The following is a 22091-nucleotide window of genomic DNA, read 5'->3' as shown; positions in this document are numbered from 1 at the left end:
ATATATTATTCAATATGTCTTTCAGTGTGTCGCGACGGAGATTGCCATATCCGCCTCTGACCCACGGAAATAGCAGTTATTTCCTCGGCTTTTGGACGGAGAGCTCATCGAGTATTTTCCATGCACATCGAACTTGAAAAAAAATACAAAATGACAATAGATCCTCACATTCTCCGCATTATTATATAAAGACACAAATAATCACTTGTTTTGCCATGTTTTCTCATCGATTCATGTTCTATTCTTTTAGCTTCAAGATGTAAAAAAAGCCATTCAACAATGAAAGTATTAATTGTCTTTGCTCATCCAGAACGCCATTCCTTAAACGGTGCCTTACTAGACACCGCTGTCAAGCACTTCGAGGACAAAGGTGATGAAGTTAAGGTGTCAGATTTGTATGCCATGAATTGGAAATCAGAACTATCTAGAGAAGACTTTCCACAATACCCAAAGGATAAGAAATTGAATCTTATGGCAGCTGGCGCGGAGGCATTTTATTCGGAAACCATTACTTCAGATGTCATTGCTGAACAAGAAAAAATGAAATGGGCTGACCTGGTGGTTTTACAGTTCCCCATGTGGTGGTTTTCTATGCCCGCTATTATGAAAGGTTGGGTGGATAGAGTCTTTGCCTTTGGGTTTGGTTTCGGATTAGGTGAATACAACGACAAACATTTTGGTGATCGTTACGGTGAGGGTATCATGGAGGGTAAAAAAGCAATGTTAATGGTGACTACAGGTGGTTGGGAATCTCATTATAGCAACAGAGGTATTAATGGAACCATGGATGAAATTTTGCACCATATTCAGCATGGTATCTTATTCTATGTTGGGTTTGATATCTTACCACCGTTTGTTCTTTATGGAACCATGAGCCTCAAGGAAGGGAAGGAACTTGATGCAACTGCTAAAAGATTATGTGATCAATTAGATAATGTTCAAAGTGTTAAACCAATTAATTATAGAAAGCAAAATTTTGGTGATTACGACATTCCAAGTTTAGTTTTAAAAGAAGGTCGCGAGCAACCAGGTGAGACAGGTTTCCAGATGCATATCAATAAGGACAATGAAGAAACCTCACTATAGAGCAGTTTGTAAAAAATCTATCTAAATATTTTTTTAATTTAAAAATCTTTTAGTGACTAGGTCGAACAGAAAAAAATTATTAAGTAGTATTATCTATACAGTTTGCAATATCTTACCTTGAACTACTATCATTCTAACTTCGGAATAGAAAATTTTATGACAGTCTCATGATTTTCCATAATGGGTATGGTTTACATTTTTGTAAATAAAAAATATAAAAATAAGCGCAGGTGGTTTAGTGGTAAAATCCAACGTTGCCATCGTTGGGCCCCGGGTTCGATTCCCGGCTTGCGCATTTATTTTTTCATTTATTAACTTTTTAGAGTGAACGTTAAGTCCTTCTGAAAGCTAGCATTGAGATCCATATGTATCTTCACGTTGCTATACTTTTTCATAAAACGTTTTTATTTACATATATGGATTTAAAAACCAACTACAAGATGCATTTGAGGGATAAGACGACTATTCGTTATCCATCGAAAAAAATAAAAGAATATATTAAACAGGGAACTGCTTCTTCATCATTCCCAGATTCAATCACCAGAACTTCCACCAACTTTTAGTCCTGCCATTTATGATACTTTCCGTCTTCCTTTGACTATCTTGCTTTAAGGTATCCATTTTTTGCCTAATCCTGTCTAACTCCTCTCTCTGAGCCTTCTCTGCATTTAGTCTCTGGAAATGGTCATCAATATTCTGAATACCATTGCCATTTTCGCTTGTACCAGCTGGATTTCTCTCCCATGGTGACTGTATAGGTCCCGTTTTCCAAATAGGATCCTTGCTTTCCGCAGTATTCCTTACAATCTTCATAAGTTCTTCTTGTTCAGCTTGACGTAAATTCCTCTCTTTTTCATACTGCAGTCTTAGTTCAGGGGATAATGATTTGATCAATTGTTCATCAGAAGGGGTGGTATATTTAAATAAAAGTACCCCTGAACCTATGATGACACCACCAAGGGCGTAAACTTTTAACCAACGAAACCAGAGTGGTCTTTCCATTCTATGAGTATTGTTCTTTTTTCAGGAAATTACTTCTTATGTTTGTAATAAGAAGTCGTTAGGTTCTTCTGAATCTTTATGACAATGATGATTCTTCATTGAACGTCCCGCCCTAAATGTATAAAGCGGACCCGATAGCGACAGAAAAGAAAACTCGCAACCCATCATAGGAGCAATAATATTAAATATACAGATATAATGAATGAATAAATATAAAGATTGTAGAGCTTCTTAACCAATGAATTCACCGAATAAGAAGGGAGTGAATACTTTGATAGCAGTGATGAGAATCATAATACCCTCCAATAGAGCCACAGGGAACCCCATAAAGCCTCTTTCTTCAAACTTCAAGTAAATAGTGTAGAAGGCGACAGCAAAGAAAACTCTCGTCAATAATAAAGGTCTTGGTAGAACACCTGATAAGAAACCAACCGGCAGTTTCACGCAATCCCCACCCCTTTGGAAGTATTTGAAACAGCCTCTTTGTAGATCCTTTAAATTCTTATTATCAGCTGCAAATAAGGAATATAATGCGATGGATAATACATTAATGACTGTATCGTAACTCTTTCTTTCAAAATGATAATCTAATAATTCATCAAGAACTGTTTCACGGTCACTGAAATCCAAATCGCCAATCTTCTTTATTAGTAACACCACATCGTTCAAACCAACAGTCATACCACCACCTGTCAATGGGTGTCTCATGTTCAAAGAATCACCAATTAGACAAAGACCAGTGACATCGTTTTTTCTTGCTGGTAAATATGAGTTTGGCATAGATCTGAATTTACCTTGTTGTAAGGCATCATCAAATGATGGACGAAGAGTTTCTGGAATGAAAGGTTGGACATTATTAATCATCCAACTCTTAATATCACCTGGTAATTTTGGAGAATTGTATGCACAAAGAATTCTAGTCTCTTGTGGACTGATTTGATAAACTAGGATTGGCATATGTTTAGAACCCAAAATAACATGACCATGCATTGGTGCTGGTACCTTGGCGTTGAAAAGGGACATACCAACGAATGAAGATCCCACAGTTGGGACATGGTTAGGGTTCAGTTCTGTTCTGAAATGAGAGAAGATACCATCACAAATAAAAGTTAAATGACCCTTAAAGTTCACTTTACCACGACCTTCAATGTCCACTTTAGCACCGACAACTTCATTAGTGGCATTTTTCAAGATTTCGATAACATTCCCTTGAAGACGAGTAACATTTTTCTCCTTGGCTGTAATGGCCCTTAAATTATTCAAGAATTTACCATGCACGAACGCAACACCTCTTTCTCTCTCACCATTTTCATAATCCTTTACACGAATCAAGTCATCATCAATGACCTTATCGTTACCATCTTTAACCAAATCTTTCAATTTCTCGACTGGACCAACATCGGCCTTGTAAGGGTATGGAATATCCACTTTCTCGCCATTGAAGAACACAGTATACCCAGTCACTGGATAAGCATCTATGTTGTTAATAGCTTGAACCATCCCCAGACTCTCTAAGGCTCTCACCCCACCTGGTTGCATCAATTCACCAACAATTCTATCAGGCATGGCCCAATCTCTCTCGACAATAAGAACCTTCTTTCCCTTTCTTGCCAAACCGGTGGCTACACAGGGACCTATGACACCGGCACCGACCACAATGGCATCGTATGTGATTGAGTTGTCTGCATTTGTCAAGCTGGCGTCAGTCATTGTTGCTTTGTATATATATATGTGTTTGTATGTTTGTATGTTTTAGTCAGTTTTGGAAGTTGAAAATATGACAAGATTCCTAAGTAGCAAAAGAAACAAATACGCTATTGTTTTATATCTCGATGCTCTTGTTGTAAGGTACGCGTGATATTTTGACAGGTTGTGTGCAATGAGGTAGGTACGAACGAAGCTCACAAACGATTGATGTTTTGTCTCCGAAGAAGCTCTAAGCTACGTGGACAGCAACACAGCCTCTGTTATCGGAACACAGGAAACAGTCATATGGCATGCTGCTGATGAAACTGGATACTCTACGTACAACTAGCACTTACTGTCTGACTGTCCTCTTGGCGTTGTCCTCTAGCTCGTAAAGACGTCTGTATATACCGGTAAAATTCTCGCGACAGGAACCTTCGTTGCCCGTAAACGATCTTGATGAGCTGTCGATGAGATAAATACACAGGTAGTTTATAAGCAAATTACGTACAAGTCTGTCGTGGGAGCGGGGATCTGGTACTAGAACGAGTTTGTGTAATATATTTACATGCGTTTATTTATATACGTATGGCCCCTATTAAGCAATATTTGAGAAGCTCTTGATGTTACGGTAGAAATCCTGGCTGAGGTCAATGATCCCCTCCTCATCGTCAAACGTTCCTTGCGCCACGTTTATGGCAATATTCATTCCTCCAATGTTGGTAGTAGCAATATTTAGCCCAAAGGAAAACTTCATGGCTCCTTGACTCTGTGTGAAAAGCAAATCATTGACGTGGTACGCTTGCGTCCTGTCCTGTGGGAAAAAGCCTGCATTGCTGAATAGTACACCAGCACGAGTCTTGTGTAGGTAATCAGAGGATATGACTTTATCGATATTTTGTCTCTTGACGAGTCCGTCCATCATTAATAACCCCAGACCACTGAAGTGATCACCATTTTCATACGATTTCGTATAGCCATCTTGATAATATTGTACTAAATCCCAAAACTTCTCCTTCTCATCTAGTTGAATATTAAACGAGGAGATTAAATGCGTGTAATGCAATCCACCAACGTTGGAACCATACTTATAAATATCTTTTAATTCTTCATCAGCTAGGAATCTTCGCGAATTACTTGGAATGGCTACATCAAGCCCCCATTCTCTCCATGAATCCATGTGGAAGATCTTACCGTTATTGAACATGGCTACGAACCAGCAAGCTTGTAGAAATGGGGTAAAAGTACAATTGTATTTTTTGACAGTCTCCCTGATGGAATTTACTTCATCATTAGTGAAGGTTATAATGTTGAAGTCAAAAGGTATACCCTTGTCATTTGTGGAAGTCAGTTCTGTGGGCCAATTTCTGTAATTCAAGAAGCCTTTCACTAACGCTGAAGCAATTATTTTCGGTAGCGAAGTTAGAGCAGGACGATATTCAATTATATCTGTAATTGGGATATATATCTTGTGGAATGATTCCCAATCTTCCTCATAATTGAAAATTTGTAAATCGTCCCTAAAGGGTTCTTCATCATTTTGTGACAGTTCAGTGCAGATATCTTGGAATATATTCACACCACTAATTGCATCTGATGTGCAATGATTACTAATATAGAAAAACTTCGTTGGTGATAACCTAAATAATCTCCAATTTGGTCTTGAAGGGTCACAGATGGGGATTATAACATATGCAACTGCCTTCATAATATCTGGTGTAATGACCCCATTAGCTTCTTTAAATTGAGTTAATATATCATCTACAATTTCTCGAAATTCCTCCTGTTCATTGATAAGAATATCAGAAAGTGATAATTTAGGTAAAACTTTAATGAAATCATGCTCAGGATAAGGGGCATTCAAATATTCCTCGCTTTGGTAAAATGGCTCTTGATCAGGATACTTCTTAGGTACAATAGTATGGGCCAAAATCGGATTTTTGAAAATAATGCTCCTTAACGCCCGTGTAAGGTCAACGTCTTTCACTTCCTTGTTCAATTCACCGTAGATGGAGAAATTAGTATATAGTTTTTGTCTTTGTAAAAGAGCAAAATAATTTTCTAGATGACCCATACGTCTAGCATGCCCTCTTTCAATTAATTCGTCGGCAATGTATGGTTTGTATTCGTCTAGGGTTACTTGATCTTGTGTCATTGTTGATGTTTCCAAAAGAAGAAAGACTTATTGAAATTAATGAGCTCCAACAGCAATAGTCGAGAATCTGTCAGTTTATGGCTGAGTTCAAATGGTTAGCCTTCATAACATTGTACAACAGCATTTCGAAAAATCTTAACGTCATTGACACACAAAGTAATTCTGTGCTGCCAGGGTTCTATCTTATTTTTAAACTGAGGTTTTCTATACGAGTATTGGTAAACGACTCTTCGTCATTTAATTTCAAGAGACTTCGAGGAAATTTCGGCGTCGCAGAAAAAAGAACAATAATGTCTCAAATTCTATCATACTAATTGAATTAGAAAGCTGAACATCGAAAAGGAAAGTATAATAAAAAAAATTCGTTAAAATATATACGTAACGTTATGTAAGAATGAATCATTTACCCTTGGTAGACCAATCATTGATTTTCTGTCTGGTTCTTAGCATTACCATTGTTATTGTTGTTATTATGACGGTTACGATGATTATTAGGGTTGTGGTGATTGTGATGGCCGTGACCTTGATGGTAATTTTGTCTTGGCATACCGTTTGGGGCAACGTTACCTCCCATCATGCCTTGGAATGGCATGGCTCCAGGATATCCAAATCCACCCATGGCTTGGTTACCAGGAGCACCTGCCATATAAGCGGGTGGTATATGAGGGGAAGCAGCCTGTGGTGAAGGGCTTGAACCTGAATCTAAACCTTCTTTACTTACAGCACCGGTGCCCGTCGCACCTGGTGTCATCATCGGTGGCATGCCAGGATAGAACATTGGTTGAGGTTGGAATGGCATATACATCCCCATTGAGTTAGCGAAACTGGCATTCATCATTTGGTTTGGACTGGTTGGTGTGGGACCCATGGGGAATCCCATCATTCCACCCATACTAACGCCCATGTGTGGATTAGCAAGAGATGGACCCATAGACATTGGATTCATTTGACGTTGTTGCATTTTTCTTTGCGCACGTTGAACTAGTTTCTTTTGATCAGGGAATAATGTTTTATAGGATTTTTCGATGGTATTGGGCCAAGTTGGAGCTGTAAAATACGGTTTTTCAATAAAGAATGGTTCCATACTCTTAGTTTCACTGGATTCATTATTTTTGGCTTCTTCTTTCTTTTTATCGTAGGATTCCTTTGATTTAAGGAAAATATTGAAGTTTTTCTTAAATAAGTCCTTCTTAGACACATTAGCGGTAGGCTTCTTATGGCCAAAGAAAGACCCTGGGTTACGTTTCTTAGAGTGAACGGCAGTCTTAGAAGATTGTGCAGCCTTTGTTTCAGTTTTTGAGGAATTTGGTGAAGAAGGTGTTCCTGACTTGGTATTACCCTTTGTTGATTCAATTGCTGCAGGAGTTGGAGTACTTTCAGAACTTCTTCTGTAAATATCATTCATATCCTTTGGTACATCGTATGGAACTTTGAACTTCTGAGAGAATTTTCTTAATTCTTCAAGTTGGGCAGCCTTCTTGGATGAAGCCTTATGATTATCGCCTGCAACTGCTTTTGGTTGTTCTTTACTTTTGGAAATTGGACCATTTGTTGGTTTAGGAACTACAGTAGCCTTGGAAGTAACATTCGAAGGAGACGTAGTAGTGGTAGTGGTAGTGGTTGTCTTAGTTGTTTGAGAGGTAGATGAAATGATAGCAGGATCCATATGATGTGGTTGAGTTCTTAAAGTTGGAGGGACATACTTATTTGGCTTAGTGGTAACTGGTTTAGCGTTTGTTTTCAAAGAGGCTAACAATTCATCACCTCTTCTGTCAACACCTGAATACAAATCTTCCTCATCCATTCCTGAATCATCAATGATAACCCCTCTATCTTCAGCTAAATGAACGTTCCCAAAGGTATTTTGGCTTTCAATTTCTTTAGCAATCTTATCAGCTTCCTTTAATCTTTGCTGATATTGGGGATCATTCTTATTAATCTTTGTAGTGTAGAAATGCTCATCAAAAGTGGATTTCACACCAAATTTTTTTTCATTAACAGCAAATTGATCCCAAGTGCTCGAAGATTCTTCTAAAGTTTGAGCAGATGATGAATCAAAGGCGGCAGTATCGCCATCCGGGGTCCATCTTTGTAATTCACGTTCTTTAAATTCTCTGCGTGAAATATCAACGTCAGTTTTAAACTTAGTTGCGGATGTAGCAGCTGCTTGTGGTGCATTTGTAGTTGGTACAGTTTCTTCCACGACTGAATCCTTTTCAATTGGCGATTCTGTCTCGTATTTCTCATCTAGAGTGAGATCAACGTTCTTTAATTCCAATTCAGCGACATCATCGCCATTAATCAATAGAGTCTTCTTCAAGGCAGCACGCAATGCGTCGACATCATCATGATCAGCAGCGTGGATAATCTTAGGATATTGCAAGACGACGTCAATTCCATTGGGGGATTCCAAATTGCAAGCGCTAAGGATACCTTCATATTGCATTCCCGAGTTCACTGTGACGGTGACGTTAGAACCGATACCGTTGGTAAGTAAATAATTGAATCTATCATTGAAGGATTTGGTAACTTCGGGGGATTCAGAGAATGTAGTATTATTGACGCCTGTGGGAAGTTTCTTGCCGTTGGCAAAGTCCTTCTTCTTGTTAGCACTGAAATTGCCTTTCATTGTGTAATATGTGTCTATTACCGGAGGTGCAACACGCAGAATTGACTACAATGGGGTGGATTCCAACGTCAATTAATAATGTTTTTTCAAGATGAAGGTTACTTTGCTTGTTTTGAAGTTTTCTCTCTCTCTGCGCGGAAACCGTGCTGCCGTTCAAGACGATTCTTGAATGGAATATGGGGTATTATACTGATGCTATTATATGATATATGCTATAAAAATGGGCTAGGATTCGAATATTAGATTGTAGTCAATGACATCTCGTTGGAATTGTGATGTTCTGGGGGGTATGCGCTGAAGGGTTGGATGTAATGTCTCCTGGAGTTTGTCTAATAAGTCATGATCGTTATTATTGGGTTGTGGTTCTTGAGCAGCAAGGGTTTCCATTTTCAGTTGTTCTAACTCTTCTCTTTTGCTTTTCAATTCATCTCTCAACTTCTTATTCTTGTCCTTCTCCTGTGAATATTTCCCCTGTATGAATTTCCTCTTGGCAAAGATATATTCACTATCTATGTCATGACCATTTAATTTTGTTGGTATGGCAGACAATTTCAATCTACTTCTTATTTTGGTCAATATATCATGCATTAATTTTTCTTTCAATGCATGAATCTTTTTAATTTCTTTCCTCTTATTGAAAGTAACGTTTTTAATCTCATCATCATATTTAACAAACACATCTTCCAAAGCGACTTTTGAATCAATTTCCAATAATTGCATCAAAGCATGCACCAATCCCTTGGAAGGTTTCTTCCAGGGCACGACTTTAGCCGTCTCAGGTAATTTCGATATGAAATTTCTTCTAATCAATCTTCTAAATTCCCAAGGTCTCAATTCCGTATCATCGACATCCACATTCCAATTAAAATTTCTTTGGAAACGGACCTGTTTTGAATGTGAAGGTGATATGGTCTCATAGGGGCGCGATGAATCCAGTATTCTTTCCGATGGTTTCACTTTCTCAGGTGATCCTCTTGGTATTTCTTCAATGGCGGATTCATCATCCGTCACTACGGGTGCAATAGATGAGGGGGAAAGAGAGGATGAGAATTTATCCAATTCGTCTAAAATTCTGTTAGTGTTTACCTTGATGGGAGGGTGCGGTTTGGGACCAGGTGAATCCATTACCGAGGGTTGCTTCTCCCTGATGGGCTGTGCAATATGTGCATCTGAACTGTCCTCGTAGAACAGTGTCTTCTTTGGCAATGGTGCAGGTGCCGTTTTGTTGTTGTTCTTTCTTCTTGGTTTGTTGGAGAATGCTGCAGCTGCAGCTGCCACTGCCGCGGGACCCGTTTGTTTCGTTAACCAATCGTCATCTAGTGAGTCGTCCACTAGGGCGTCGAGGAACTTCTCCTTTGACATGTTGCTTTTGTTGATGGCTGGATGTGTTATTGTTTACTGTTATGTAATATTTGAAATTATAAAACAGACGCGCATTAAATTCAAATTATTTTCAATGAGATGTTTGTTAATTTTTTATATACTACTACTACTACGTACTAGTACATACACAAATCTGAAATAAAATAAAGTATATAGGATGTCTCTCACTTAGAAGGATTCGTTAAAGTTGATGTTGTTATCAGCGGCCTTCTTAGTGTTTTCAGCAGATTGAGTGAAATCTGAAACCTTCTTTTCAAAGAAGTTAGACTTACCGATAGCGGTAGCACCTTCCATGAAATCGAATGGGTTGTTAACGTTGAATACCTTTTGGTTACCAAAGGAAGATAATAGACCATCGGCGGTGAATTCGACGTATTGGTTAATCAAAGCAGCATCGACACCAAACTTGTCCACTTTCAAAACGTTCTTTAAGACATTCTTTTCAATTTCCACAGCTTCCAAGATAATTTTTTCAATAATCTTAGCATCTGGTTTTTGCTTCAAATGAGCAAATAACAAACAGTTGAAATCTGAGTAAGCACCCTTATCTCTACAAATGGATTTGTTTGCTGTAGTTAAACCTGGGAACCCAGTTTGACCTAACCAACCCAAAGCGGCGTAAACACCAGAGAAGAAGATACCTTCCTTAGCGGCCAAAGCGACCAATCTTTCAGCGTACAAAGAATCTTGATTCTTAATCCATCTGTTAATGTAATCTACTTTTTCCTTTTGTTCAGGTAAAGATGGTACTTCCTTGAAGAATGGGACCTTTTCAGGACCATTAAAGAAGGTATCGACCATCATGGAGTAAACTTCATCGTAAATGTTTTCCATCATGATTTGGAACCCGTAGAAACTCTTACCTTCAGGGTTTTGCAATTGAGCGGAGAATTTTTCAATGATATGCTTATTAATGACATCTTCAGAGACGGTCAATAATGCCAATAATCTTGCTAGGAATTGCTTTTGATCGTCGGTCAATTTTTGGAAATCTTGAACATCCTTTTCCAATTCGATTTCTTCAGCGGTCCAGAAGGCAGCTTCCACCTTCTTGTAGGCGGCCCAAATTTCATGATACTTGATTGGGAACATGACGAATCTGTGAGCGTTTTCGATCAATAGAATTTCATCCTTTTCGGATTCCTTCATGGCTAGACGGCGGGCTTCGAAGGGCTTTAAGAATTCGTTGTGAGCTTCCATGGACATTTTTTCTTTTGGTTTATGTGTTTGGTATGTGTTTTTTGTTATGCAAAGGGGAGAAAAGGGGTTTATTCAAATTTCTTCAAATATGCTTGATGATCTCTTCTTGTAGTATATATATATATTATGTAAGAAAGAGGAAGTAAAGTAAGATAAGAATTGATTAATAATAAGAATTAGATTTGAAAACAGGGGGGGGTTGAATATAATAGGGAAGTTTCAAGAGTTTATATAGGAAAATACGTATTGGAAAATTTGCTTATATTGTGAATGAAAAAAAAAAAATGGAATTTGCAAATTGAAAATTCGTTTTTCATTTTTTCCATCAGGGAAAAGAAAAAAACGAAGGAGAGGAAATAATTGTTGCCACAACAACGAAGGCTTCGGTGTGGTGTGTGGGTTGGTTATTTAAGGGTGGGCAATAAGGGTGTGGTTCAGCCCTGTTCTGACTTTCCTTCCAGCCCTAATCTCTGCTGGTTTGCGGTGCAAATGGGGGGTCATGCCCTGCCAGCCCTGGTTTCTGGGGCATTAGGGCTGGCAGACAATGTGCCCATTACTATGGAAACCGGCTTAGGGTGCGGTGGCTGGGTGGTAACCACGAGAGACGGAACCCAAAACGCGTAAAACAAATAAACAAATAAACAAATACACAAAGAAACAAACAGGATTCTGGTATTCTCTTCTCGTTTGTTTATCCCGTCGATGCCCATGACACGTAACGTCTGTGTCTGGGTAAACAGCGCCACTTGGTTTGTAGGTCCGTGCTGGAGCATCTTGGATAGCCGCTTGCCAGTGCAGAAGTGCAATTGCAATTGCATAGCTTAGATCGAGGTATGTTTGTAGACATTCCTTAATTCATCGCAACAAGATTTATTTTTTTACACATTGGCATAGTAACTAAAACGCCGCCCTAAATTTTTCGTAACCCCAGCAACCCCATTTCTGCAGCAATTTCTTCCAAAAACAAAAGAAATAAAGAAAAATTAAAGGCTTTTAACACCTCTATTCTTATTAAGAGTATTTACATGCATAGTTATTTCAAATATAAACAGTTTTTTAACACTTATTTTTTTATTTATTTTCAACAAAGAAATGTTCAATACAAGTTGAGAATAAAATTTATTATTTATTAAAAGTAAAAAGATTGAAGATAAATAAAAAATTTAATACACTCTATACTGCCTTAAGCATTAGTATATCACTGTTATTCCCCATTGGAGGAGTTTCCTTGACTTTTCTTTATTTTACGCTCTGTTTTGGGCAATATTTCACCAGTTACACTCTACACTTGACATACCGAAAAAAACATATTTTCTATACAAAAACTACGTATACGCCACCTACCAAAACTATTTTCCCAAGAATTCTATATTGAAAGCCTCGAATCATTTAAACATACCTTTCTTACAGTGTCAGTAATTTTTTATCTAGAATTTTATGTAACTTTAATGATTATAACGAAATTCACTTCCGATTCTTTAACTATTCCGCAAAATCAGAATACTGCTGTATCACCAAAAGTTATCAATGGTAATACCTTTATGTTGCTAAAATAAAAAAATAAATGGTTGCTAAGAGATTCGAACTCTTGCATCTTACGATACCTGAGTATTCCAGTGGTGTTCCACAGGCAAGATGTTTAATTTTCTTGAATCAGGCGCCTTAGACCGCTCGGCCAAACAACCATATTAATTTGAAAAATGTTGTAAATGAAAAAGAGGTTCACGAACGATTGGCCACTGAAAATGAATACGAGCAGGAACATGATAAGAACATAAACGCCGAGATGAGGTTATACACTAACTGCCAAATAGGGAAATAGATATCCGAGATAGACCGATGTTAACCTGGTTGTAACCAATGAAATAGCTGTCATGTGAGATAGTTATACAGGAAAAAGACATTTCAATCTGAACAGAATTGGAGACTACTAGGCTAAACTATCGGTGTTAAAGTGTCACAGGTGATTGTGAACATCATCCAGAAAACATATATAAAGGACCTGTTTTCTGTGATGAGTTTAAGTAATTAGTTCGTCTTTTTATAATTTGTATTTTAATATAAAAAGACCAAAATCAAATAATCTAAGTTTTAGTTAGATCGATAAGATTGTTTTAGAATCTGGTCAGAACTATTAAGGTTATCTATAGTTCTACGAATGTTAATTGAAAAACGTCTCCTTTAGCACCGGTGAAGGGCTTGGGGACTTTAATTTCGATAAATTGGGACATGAGTAAAAGCAAATTTGTTGAATGGACGCTACCAGATGTTTCAATTAATATTCGCAGAACTATAGATAACCTTAATAGTTCTGACCAGATTCTAAAACAATCTTATCAGTATAACTAAAACAAAAAATTTGCTTAATAGAGACTACCAGTTCGTGAATGTATTAACAGAAAAAAGAGGACGTCTCTTAGCCGAATGACATGTTGTTTTATCCAGATTAGTCTTTCAGATCATGTATCAAACAGATATTTCACCTGTAGCCTAATCATCTGCTTGATTTTCTTATTTGCGAAGGGTATATGTTGAGCTAGACCAATCGACACTCATGAGCTTACAAAGCTACAGTTCTCTGTAGCCAATTAACATCCTTATAGTAATTGTCACCATTTGTGTCGATTGTCTCTGATTGAATATAGTTATCTGGTGGAGATAGAGTTTTAGAGCTTCTCATGCTAACTATAGGTACTTCTAGTTTTGTTAACTTACCAAATAAAAGTTCTTTCATAATAAATTTAATGTTTTCATCAAACTTATATTTTACTTCTAATCCTAAAATATCGTAATTGGCAGAGATATCATTTAGTTCACCTGAATAGACGACTTTCAGTGTCAAATCTTCATTAAAGAGTTTCTACCAGTTCACAAGCATCGCCCAGGTTTTTGGAGAATATTGCCTATGTCATGAACGAATAGATATACAGTTAGTTTGTCAGGTGTGAACACGTAATGGCCAGCCAATTACCTCGATTACCCCACAGCAGCTAATTAAAATATCGATCTGATCGCATTACCTAGTGCCCCCCCTTTGTTTCAAACCAAAAAGTGTTTAGTTTAGCTTCATAACTTTTTCCAGGCTTAGGCATATGTGGAAGTTTTCTCATATAGGAATGTTGTACCATGTACCATTCCCTATAGTGACCAATTGACTAACAAAACGCAAAGCGCGAACATTATTTGTAAAGTTAATATTTCAGCAAATTGTAGACAACTTGTGAAAACCCTTATATATAGACCGAATACCATTAGCAAGACATTCCTATATCAACTTGTTGTTTTCTCATTGTTCCAGTATAACACATATTAACTTAATTCTAACCAAAAGAAAAGATACAATAAATAATCATGGGTTTATTCAGTCGTTCTTCCTCTCAGGATCAAAATACCACCGCTCCTAGTACGAGATCAGGCCTCTCTAACGCTTCTCCAGCTGAAACATTAAAAACTCAAATAGCACAAGAATTAGCAGTGGCAAATGCCACTGAATTGGTCAGTAAGTTGACGGAGAATTGCTTTGAAAAATGTTTGACTGCTCCTTATTCGACAAACAATGAAGCTTGCGTGGATCAATGTTTAACGAAATATATGAAGAGTTGGAATGCTGTTTCTAAGGCATACGTTGCAAGAATACAAGAAGCTTCCACATCTGGCGAAATTTGAATACATTCATCTAATTATCAATGATCCATCCCTCTGTTAATAATCTGTCAATAGCCAACCAACCAATCCATTCATTTAGAATTTATTTGTATTAAATATTCTAAAATAAATAAATATATGTATGACTTAAATAGTGTTGGCAGAACCAATATTTAAATTGAAATTACTTATCTAGAAGTTTGGCCCCCCATTTTATTGGAATATAAAAAAAAATTCGTTTGGTTCCAAATAATCTCCTCATAGAGTATATCTTTGGATAATATATACAACAGTGACTCAAATGGTTGATTTATTTGACCAAACATAAAGAATCTAGTCTCCTTATTAACCCTTTAGTCTTCATCTTCTTCACCAGCAGCCGCTATTTGAGCCTTCACATCTTTCCATAGTTTACCCTTATTATGATTCTCATACCAGGATGTTACAGAACTATCAAATAATACTTGGAAAACAAATGCACCGGCAAAGATAGTACCAACGAATACTGAATTTCTTTTAAAGAATGTTCTATAGATAGTAGAAAATGACTTCATTAATAGTCAACCAAATTTAGTATTTGAAAAACTGTTAGTAAACTTGAGAACCTAATAATTCCGAGAAAATGATCATTGGCTTGATTAGTCTAACCACAAACATACCATTTGTTGTATAGTGTTAATAGCCCTGAGCTTATCTGTTGTTTCGAGACTTCACGAACGTGGGTAACGGACTTCCCTTAAAGTTTAGATGTCTTTGTCATTTAGTTTCTTATATCGAGATTAGGAAATCCGTCGCGCTTTAGCGGCTTTAATTGGCTCGTTCACGATGACGATAATAGACAAAATATACTATAGTTCGATTTAAATACATAAGTAGATAATATATATAATGGGATATAGTCTATATTTAAAGGATTAAAACTGTTCACAATGTAGTGTAAATTCGTTCGCTTATTACCAGGACCCGTGTGATTCCTCACCGTCACTCTCATTGTTATCTTGACCACTGTGGTCTTGATCATTCTCATTAGTAGTTTCATTTCCCTCCTCTTCATCTTCTTGGGTTCCTTCTTGATTTGTAAAATTGAAATTATCAAATCGAGGACCAAAGAACTGGAATTGTGGAGGAATTGCTTGTTCCGTAGTAGCACCTCCTTCAAGTGCATCTCTGAAATTCTCAAACATTTCTAAGAATCCTCCCATAGCGTTACCATCTTCTCCAAATAATCGAAGATTCGGTGGCTGATTAGGGTTATCATTGTCAGGATCAAAGTCTGCATCATCTTCATCTACGTAAAACTCATCTCCTTCGTCATCGTTGAAATCGTCTTCATCCTCCTCATCTTCGTCTGGTGCAGGAACTCTTCTTGGTCTAGCGTTTCTATTCAATGCAAACACAAATCCATTAGATAGAATACTCACTCTAAATTCATCACCCATAACTCTACTAATGTAACCTGGAATTTCATTATTAATCCATAATTTGTTCAAATATTCATATCTCTTGATATTCAACGTAGTTAAATCACCACGTTTCATGGCATTTCTACCAACTTCACCATGTGAATTTAAATAAGGCGCCGAAATAAAGACAGTCGATGGAGGATGACCTAGATATAAACAAACTTCAGAAGTGTTTGGTATTAAGAACGCACCAAACGACTTAAAACAATTCTTCGCTAAATGTCTCGACATTTCATGATGATCTGCCCTTAAATGGATTTTCACACCACATGTTAAACAGATTCTAAAGTCTAATCTGTTGCTACCGTTTTTAGTAGGTTGTTCTTCCCTTAATTTGATATCCCTTGTATTGGTAATATACGTGTTCAAATATTTGGCTAAATCAACCATTTTAACAATACCACAATACTCATACGGGATATTTTGTAAGTAAGGATCAATCTCCCTATCAGACCCCATAGCTTCTAAAGCCTTAGTACCAATTGTTAATAACTCTTTAAGGGATCTATGGTATGTTAGCAAAGATATTAAAGTGTCAATGTACTCTGGAGTGGAATATCCAACAAGGTCGTTTTCAATATCGATCCCTTCGATTATAAAAGGAGCTTCGCCAGATTCATTTAATAATTCATGGAATACTTTAATTAAAATTAAGCATCTTCTTAGAGTAGGCAGAATATTACTCAATAGACACGTGTATGCTAGGTTATAGAACATTGTGGCTTCTTCGTTCTCATTAACCATATCGTTATTTTGAACACTCTTTAAAGTTTCCAGCATTTCAATATTAATGTCATATATCTCTCCCGATGCCCTCACCTTTTCATAATTTTCCTTGATTTGGGAAGATGAGCCAGCTTGTGAGATAAAATCAGTTAAGATTTGATTACAGTATCTAATCAAAGTCTCTGTGATAATATCACGAATGGAACGCTTTGCTGTACTAAAGAGACATTCTTTAGTAATATATTGGAACACTTGATTTTGATTCCAAATGACGGATTTCTGATTGACATATGGAGAAAGAGTAACGTTTGGTTTACCTATACTAGAGGCTAACAAAACCATACAGATCAAAACGTTTTTCAAAGTTTTATATTTTTGTTCTCTGTTTTTCAAAAATGATTCATTCGGAGAAACATCCAATCTGGAAGAAATCTCTAGCATTGATATCGTATTCGTCCAATGATTTATTAAGACCAATGCCGTATCGGCGACAGTGAATCCATCGATCTTACGTACTCTTTTGTCAAATGATTGATAGTCAGTAAACACATCCTCGAAAAAATCGTAGACACTGTGGAATTCATCAGAACTAAACTCCCTTAGAATATGAATGAATGAATCAACGGATATTTCCTCTTTCAGTAAATTATCAAGATATGGTTGTGGATCTATCTTGGGTATACACCACACAGGTACAATAGAATTGGAGAAAGTTTGACAAAGGGGACAAATAAATCCAGTGGAAAGAAATCCTTTCTTCTGAATATATCTCTTGAAACAGTTATAGTGAATATGATGATTACAGGAAACAAAAACCTTTCTTGAGCCTCGGAATCCATCCGTCTTCAAGTTCTCTAAATCTGTATCATTGATATAAGTTAAATTTTGATCATCATTGGTAAATCCATTCCATGGACGACCATACTCATCAACATTATAAATATCACCTTGTCTAAATATCGGTGAATGTTCATGGTAGGTTGGTATAATAAAGAAATCTTCTGAAGTATCATCTTGACATAAGGAACACGTGAAGTCTTCATAATTCAAAACCTTGTCACTGTTTAAGGAATCAGTTTCGGCACTCTGTTCCTTTTCGAATTCTTCTTCATTTTCCTTCATGAACTTGTTCTGTTGACTGTTGAATTTGGCCATTAACTTAGCTTGACGCTTCTTCGCTAATCTTCTTTTTCTTTCTTTCTCATTTTCTTCAAGGTTTACACCTTGATTTAATTTCTTTGCTTTGTACTCATCAACTAAATCTTGACCAAAACTATTTACTAACGATTCAAATATTTCCTCAGGTTTCTTTAAGATCATCTCCTGTAGTAAATAATCAGCTTTCTTAAGGATATGCTCAGAGAACGCCTCACTCTTACTATTTGCAATACTTAATAACAAAGCGCAAATAGGTTTTGAAATATAAGTTTCAGGTAATGAGTTTTTCCCATTGATAAGTTCATCATCTTTGAAGATACCATGTATTAAATGCAATAGTTCGTTTAAGAATGTCCCATCTTCATTATCTAAACAAGCTTGAAGTAGCTTATAGATGACTTTGGTAAATACAGATGATCTAGTGAAGTTGCCCAAATTTTGAGTATCTTTATCTAAATGCTTTACTGGGGTGATTTGGGGTTGAAGTATAATGGATGGTAAATCAGTAGTCTTTTTCTGTTTTGCAATATGTGCCTTAATAATTGCTGAACTTGATTCAAATTCGTTACCTAAGTTTGATAACTTAAGAGGATCAATCTTAGAGAATAACGATTCTTTCAATTTGAAGATACCGTTATCTGCTAAACCTTTAGGTTCAACGAAGATAGAAACCTCACTTAGTGCTGAGTCAAATAAAGTAGAGTCCTCCGTCAAATAGTCTGGAACAGATCTTAAAAGTTTTGAATATGAGAGTGGCTTTGAATAAAGGGAATAAATAATTGCATTCTTTATTTGAGATAAAATTCTTTCCTCAGAGGAAGCAAAACTTTTGAAGAACTGTCTTTCAGTCAATAGTTGATAAGTAAATGCAATGAACTGTTGGAAAATTAGGGAAACCTTATCCTGATATACTGTTTTGTTATATTCTGCATCACCATTGAACCAATCTAACAATTCCCATCTATCCAACATGTTATAAATAACTCTGGGGGTGTCATCTTTTTCCCAAAGTAACGCCAATTGGTTCAAATGTATGTCTCTAGAGTAGGAGTTCAATTCTGGGTTGTTCTTATAATATGACGCTTGGTGGAGAACCGATGCACCATTTCTAACCCAAAATCCAACATAAATTTGAGAGCAGAGTACAACCGATCTTAAAGAAAAATCTGATATTTTCAAGAAATCATCACATTCTTTAGATACAATTCTACGAGCATCCTCCAATGAAATTTTCTCAATGAGAAATGAAAATAATGTATGTATAGGATTCATGTAGGACACTCTTTCGTTACTCACTGTAAATTTAACAATTTCATGAGAATCATACACTAACTTATAGACCAACGATTTATGACTTAACAAAGTGTTTAACAAATGGATAGAATTACCTAAAAGCTCTTTGTTAATCATCGTTTTATTATTTTCCAATAATTTTTCTAAAGTCTGTATGATTCCATAGATGGATGTGGTATATTCTAGGTATGGAATAAAATGCTGATCTTCATGAATAACATGCTCACCCTCTTTCCTCTTTATTTTCCAAGCACCATTAAATATTTTACAGAGTGTCATCACTGTGATGAATTCCATGCGCCTTAATAAAATATTTGGATCGCTTATCTTGCTCAATAGAGTCTCTACTGTGTACAGACCTTGTTTAAAGGAGATCGTATAACTCTTTGTCAAATTACTCACTTGAACTCTCTGCCAAATTAGGGTCCCATTTTCAATTTTACAAAATTCCATGAAAACATCGATCACAGACCAAACAATATCAATGAAATGTGTACCATTTTGAAATATCCATTTGGCATTTGTAGGGCAGGTAAACAATTGAACAACACATTCTCTCAAAGCGGTAAGTTGGGGCTCTCTATCCATGTATGTAATCGATCTTGTGATATGATTGAATATTTCCACAACCTGCTGACAAAATATTGGTTTATAAATGATACTTGAAGCCAACGTTGGTATTATAACATTCTGTAAATCCTTTCTTAATCTTTTCCAATATCGATTATCCATATATAGCAAATGCTGTAATCTGGTATTCGAATATGTTCTTGTTGTTGGTTTCACAATGGCATTTGACAAGTTTGAAATATGGTTTAAATTGTCCTCGGTTGGGTTTAATAGACTATGATGACCCAAGGGGATCTGTAGGTTCGGGGCAAAAATGGAAACATCAATAAATTTATATGGATTATTATCAGGCAAATTTTTTTTGAAATGTGTTTCTACAACAGATATCATATCTCTACTATTGCTGTCAATTGTTGGTTCTGTCCTGGGTTGACAAAGCACTTCACCTAGAACGTCTCTAAATAAAGTTTGAAATTTTGCGTTTGGTAACGAGAGACAATGAGACAACCAAATAATAATATATTTACAAGCTTCCTGATGAATATATTCAGACCAAGTTGTCAGTGTGGCACTTAATCCGTTAGTTTGTACGGCAAAGAATCCTTCAATCAAATTTGTCAAATCATTTGAACATTTTAACATTGCTCTACCTTCACTATCTATCTTTGAGGTTAAAAGATCCGTGTGAACATTATCTGGGACCCCCTGTCTTAAAGCCATTGTCGCTTGGGAATAATTATGATACTCATCATTATAAATCATCACGGTATAATCTCTTTCCTCCACCGGAATCTCTTGATTGTTTAAGAACTTATTAGAGTAAGCTAAATCCTTTAGTAATTGCGATCTCTCATCTATTTTGCCCTGCTGTGTCAATTCCCTTAATTTTAATGTGATTTCTTTAGTAAATACGGGTAGGGGTTCAATATTTTGGTTAAACATGTCAATAAAATAATCAAAGACTGTAGATAGTGTAGATACCATCAATGATCGTATAATTTTATTATTGGTATCAAAGATGGCTTCTAAGTCTTCCTCCATATCGTCAGCGGTGTCCACAGAAGCAGATGCTAATTCAGCCTTACAATGCAGTTGTGCATGCCAAGCTTCTTGATCTCCACAGTCACAAATCCCACTTGTAAAATCAGTACAAATATCGGTATAAACATGATGATTTTCATGATCTTTAGGATTAAAACAATGGATGCAAAGGACACATGTGTCATCAAACCCACATTCTTTACATCTATAAAGGGGTTCTCCCAACTTAAATTTCTTACCACAGTTTCTCCCCATATGATTGAATCTTTTCAATATCTTAGACTCAGATTCAGGGCTGGATGCACTATCAGCATCAGCACTTGCCGTCGCTGTAGCAATCTTAAATTTATAAAATTCATCACCTTTGCTATAATTTTCCATATCCATTATTTCATCCAACGAAGCAGGAAATTTCAGATCATCTATAGTTAAGCCTTCATCCAGTCTGAAATGGAATAAATTACTCAAGTTTTGACCCTTATTGGTGATGGAATAGTATAACAATGAAAAAATCAATTTCTTCAAGGCATGGTCCATCTTGGCCCTCTCTGTAGGGTTCCTTGATGACTTCAGATATGGAATATCATGGAGGGATTGTAAAATGGAGTTTAAATCCTTAGTATTATCCGATACGTCGCTCATTTTGGGTGAATGTCGTGACTTGGCGCCAATTCCTTAAAATCTTGCTTTATTGTCAGTACTTCAAGAAGCAAATATGTCGCTAACTTGCAAACGTAAGTGTCTCGATAGATAAGTTTGATAGAGTATAGTCTAAGGTAGGCTATTGGGATATAACACTGTATTGATGGGATCTTAACATGGATGCATTTGTCTAGCACATATATTTATATTTCACATCGCTTGAAACGGCATTACCCTGAAAACTGAACAATGATATGATAATATTTCAATAAGAACAAGAATGAAGTTTCATCACCAAGATGGTACAATTGCAAGGCGCTGCAGAGACAAGAGGAGGTCATAGGAAAAAGAGTCTATCATATTAACACCTTGCTGCCCCCAATTATCTTTTTGACGAAGGAAATATACTGAA

The 22091-nt window shown here is 36.5% G+C and overlaps 10 protein-coding genes and 2 non-coding genes across 12 annotated transcripts; 3 read left to right on the top strand and 9 right to left on the bottom strand.

The window, feature by feature from the left end:
• Positions 1–279: 279 nt before the first annotated feature.
• NCAS0A06950 (NAD(P)H-dependent oxidoreductase) lies at positions 280–1086 on the top strand (the record flags this gene model as incomplete). The annotated part of the gene is made up of 1 exon (XM_003673586.1): positions 280–1086. One exon carries the CDS (start codon positions 280–282, stop codon positions 1084–1086), a length of 807 nt encoding a protein of 268 aa, XP_003673634.1.
• Positions 1087–1310: 224 nt separating this feature from the next.
• On the top strand, positions 1311–1381 carry NCAS0Atrna8G. The gene has a single exon. It is a non-coding gene; the product is annotated as a tRNA-Gly (tRNA).
• Positions 1382–1623: 242 nt separating this feature from the next.
• Positions 1624–2088, bottom strand: CBP4 (Cbp4p; the record flags this gene model as incomplete). Its single annotated transcript, XM_003673585.1, has 1 exon — positions 1624–2088. One exon carries the CDS (start codon positions 2086–2088, stop codon positions 1624–1626), a length of 465 nt encoding a protein of 154 aa, XP_003673633.1.
• A 231-nt stretch (positions 2089–2319) lies between these two features.
• On the bottom strand, positions 2320–3798 carry ERG1 (squalene monooxygenase; the record flags this gene model as incomplete). Its single annotated transcript, XM_003673584.1, has 1 exon — positions 2320–3798. One exon carries the CDS (start codon positions 3796–3798, stop codon positions 2320–2322), a length of 1479 nt encoding a protein of 492 aa, XP_003673632.1.
• A 574-nt stretch (positions 3799–4372) lies between these two features.
• ATF2 (alcohol O-acetyltransferase) lies at positions 4373–5929 on the bottom strand (the record flags this gene model as incomplete). The annotated part of the gene is made up of 1 exon (XM_003673583.1): positions 4373–5929. The coding sequence occupies one exon, from the start codon at positions 5927–5929 to the stop codon at positions 4373–4375; it is 1557 nt and encodes a 518-aa protein (XP_003673631.1).
• A 421-nt stretch (positions 5930–6350) lies between these two features.
• PBP1 (Pbp1p) lies at positions 6351–8558 on the bottom strand (the record flags this gene model as incomplete). The annotated part of the gene is made up of 1 exon (XM_003673582.1): positions 6351–8558. One exon carries the CDS (start codon positions 8556–8558, stop codon positions 6351–6353), a length of 2208 nt encoding a protein of 735 aa, XP_003673630.1.
• A 225-nt stretch (positions 8559–8783) lies between these two features.
• On the bottom strand, positions 8784–9920 carry OKP1 (Okp1p; the record flags this gene model as incomplete). Its single annotated transcript, XM_003673581.1, has 1 exon — positions 8784–9920. One exon carries the CDS (start codon positions 9918–9920, stop codon positions 8784–8786), a length of 1137 nt encoding a protein of 378 aa, XP_003673629.1.
• A 189-nt stretch (positions 9921–10109) lies between these two features.
• RNR4 (ribonucleotide-diphosphate reductase subunit RNR4) lies at positions 10110–11147 on the bottom strand (the record flags this gene model as incomplete). The annotated part of the gene is made up of 1 exon (XM_003673580.1): positions 10110–11147. One exon carries the CDS (start codon positions 11145–11147, stop codon positions 10110–10112), a length of 1038 nt encoding a protein of 345 aa, XP_003673628.1.
• Positions 11148–12706: 1559 nt separating this feature from the next.
• NCAS0Atrna14L lies at positions 12707–12826 on the bottom strand. The gene is made up of 2 exons: positions 12788–12826; positions 12707–12751 (listed from the first exon to the last, which is right to left on the bottom strand). It is a non-coding gene; the product is annotated as a tRNA-Leu (tRNA).
• A 1666-nt stretch (positions 12827–14492) lies between these two features.
• On the top strand, positions 14493–14807 carry TIM13 (protein translocase subunit TIM13; the record flags this gene model as incomplete). The annotated part of the gene is made up of 1 exon (XM_003673579.1): positions 14493–14807. The coding sequence occupies one exon, from the start codon at positions 14493–14495 to the stop codon at positions 14805–14807; it is 315 nt and encodes a 104-aa protein (XP_003673627.1).
• Positions 14808–15139: 332 nt separating this feature from the next.
• Positions 15140–15340, bottom strand: QCR9 (ubiquinol--cytochrome-c reductase subunit 9; the record flags this gene model as incomplete). The annotated part of the gene is made up of 1 exon (XM_003673578.1): positions 15140–15340. One exon carries the CDS (start codon positions 15338–15340, stop codon positions 15140–15142), a length of 201 nt encoding a protein of 66 aa, XP_003673626.1.
• A 399-nt stretch (positions 15341–15739) lies between these two features.
• UBR1 (E3 ubiquitin-protein ligase UBR1) lies at positions 15740–21679 on the bottom strand (the record flags this gene model as incomplete). The annotated part of the gene is made up of 1 exon (XM_003673577.1): positions 15740–21679. The coding sequence occupies one exon, from the start codon at positions 21677–21679 to the stop codon at positions 15740–15742; it is 5940 nt and encodes a 1979-aa protein (XP_003673625.1).
• Between the last annotated feature and the right edge of the window lie 412 nt (positions 21680–22091).

Source organism: Naumovozyma castellii, chromosome 1, assembly GCF_000237345.1.
Source record: "Naumovozyma castellii chromosome 1, complete genome".
Taxonomy (NCBI): Eukaryota; Fungi; Ascomycota; class Saccharomycetes; order Saccharomycetales; family Saccharomycetaceae; genus Naumovozyma; species Naumovozyma castellii.
The sequence above is the reverse complement of the archived record's forward strand: the minus strand, read 5'-3'. Positions and strand labels throughout refer to the sequence as shown.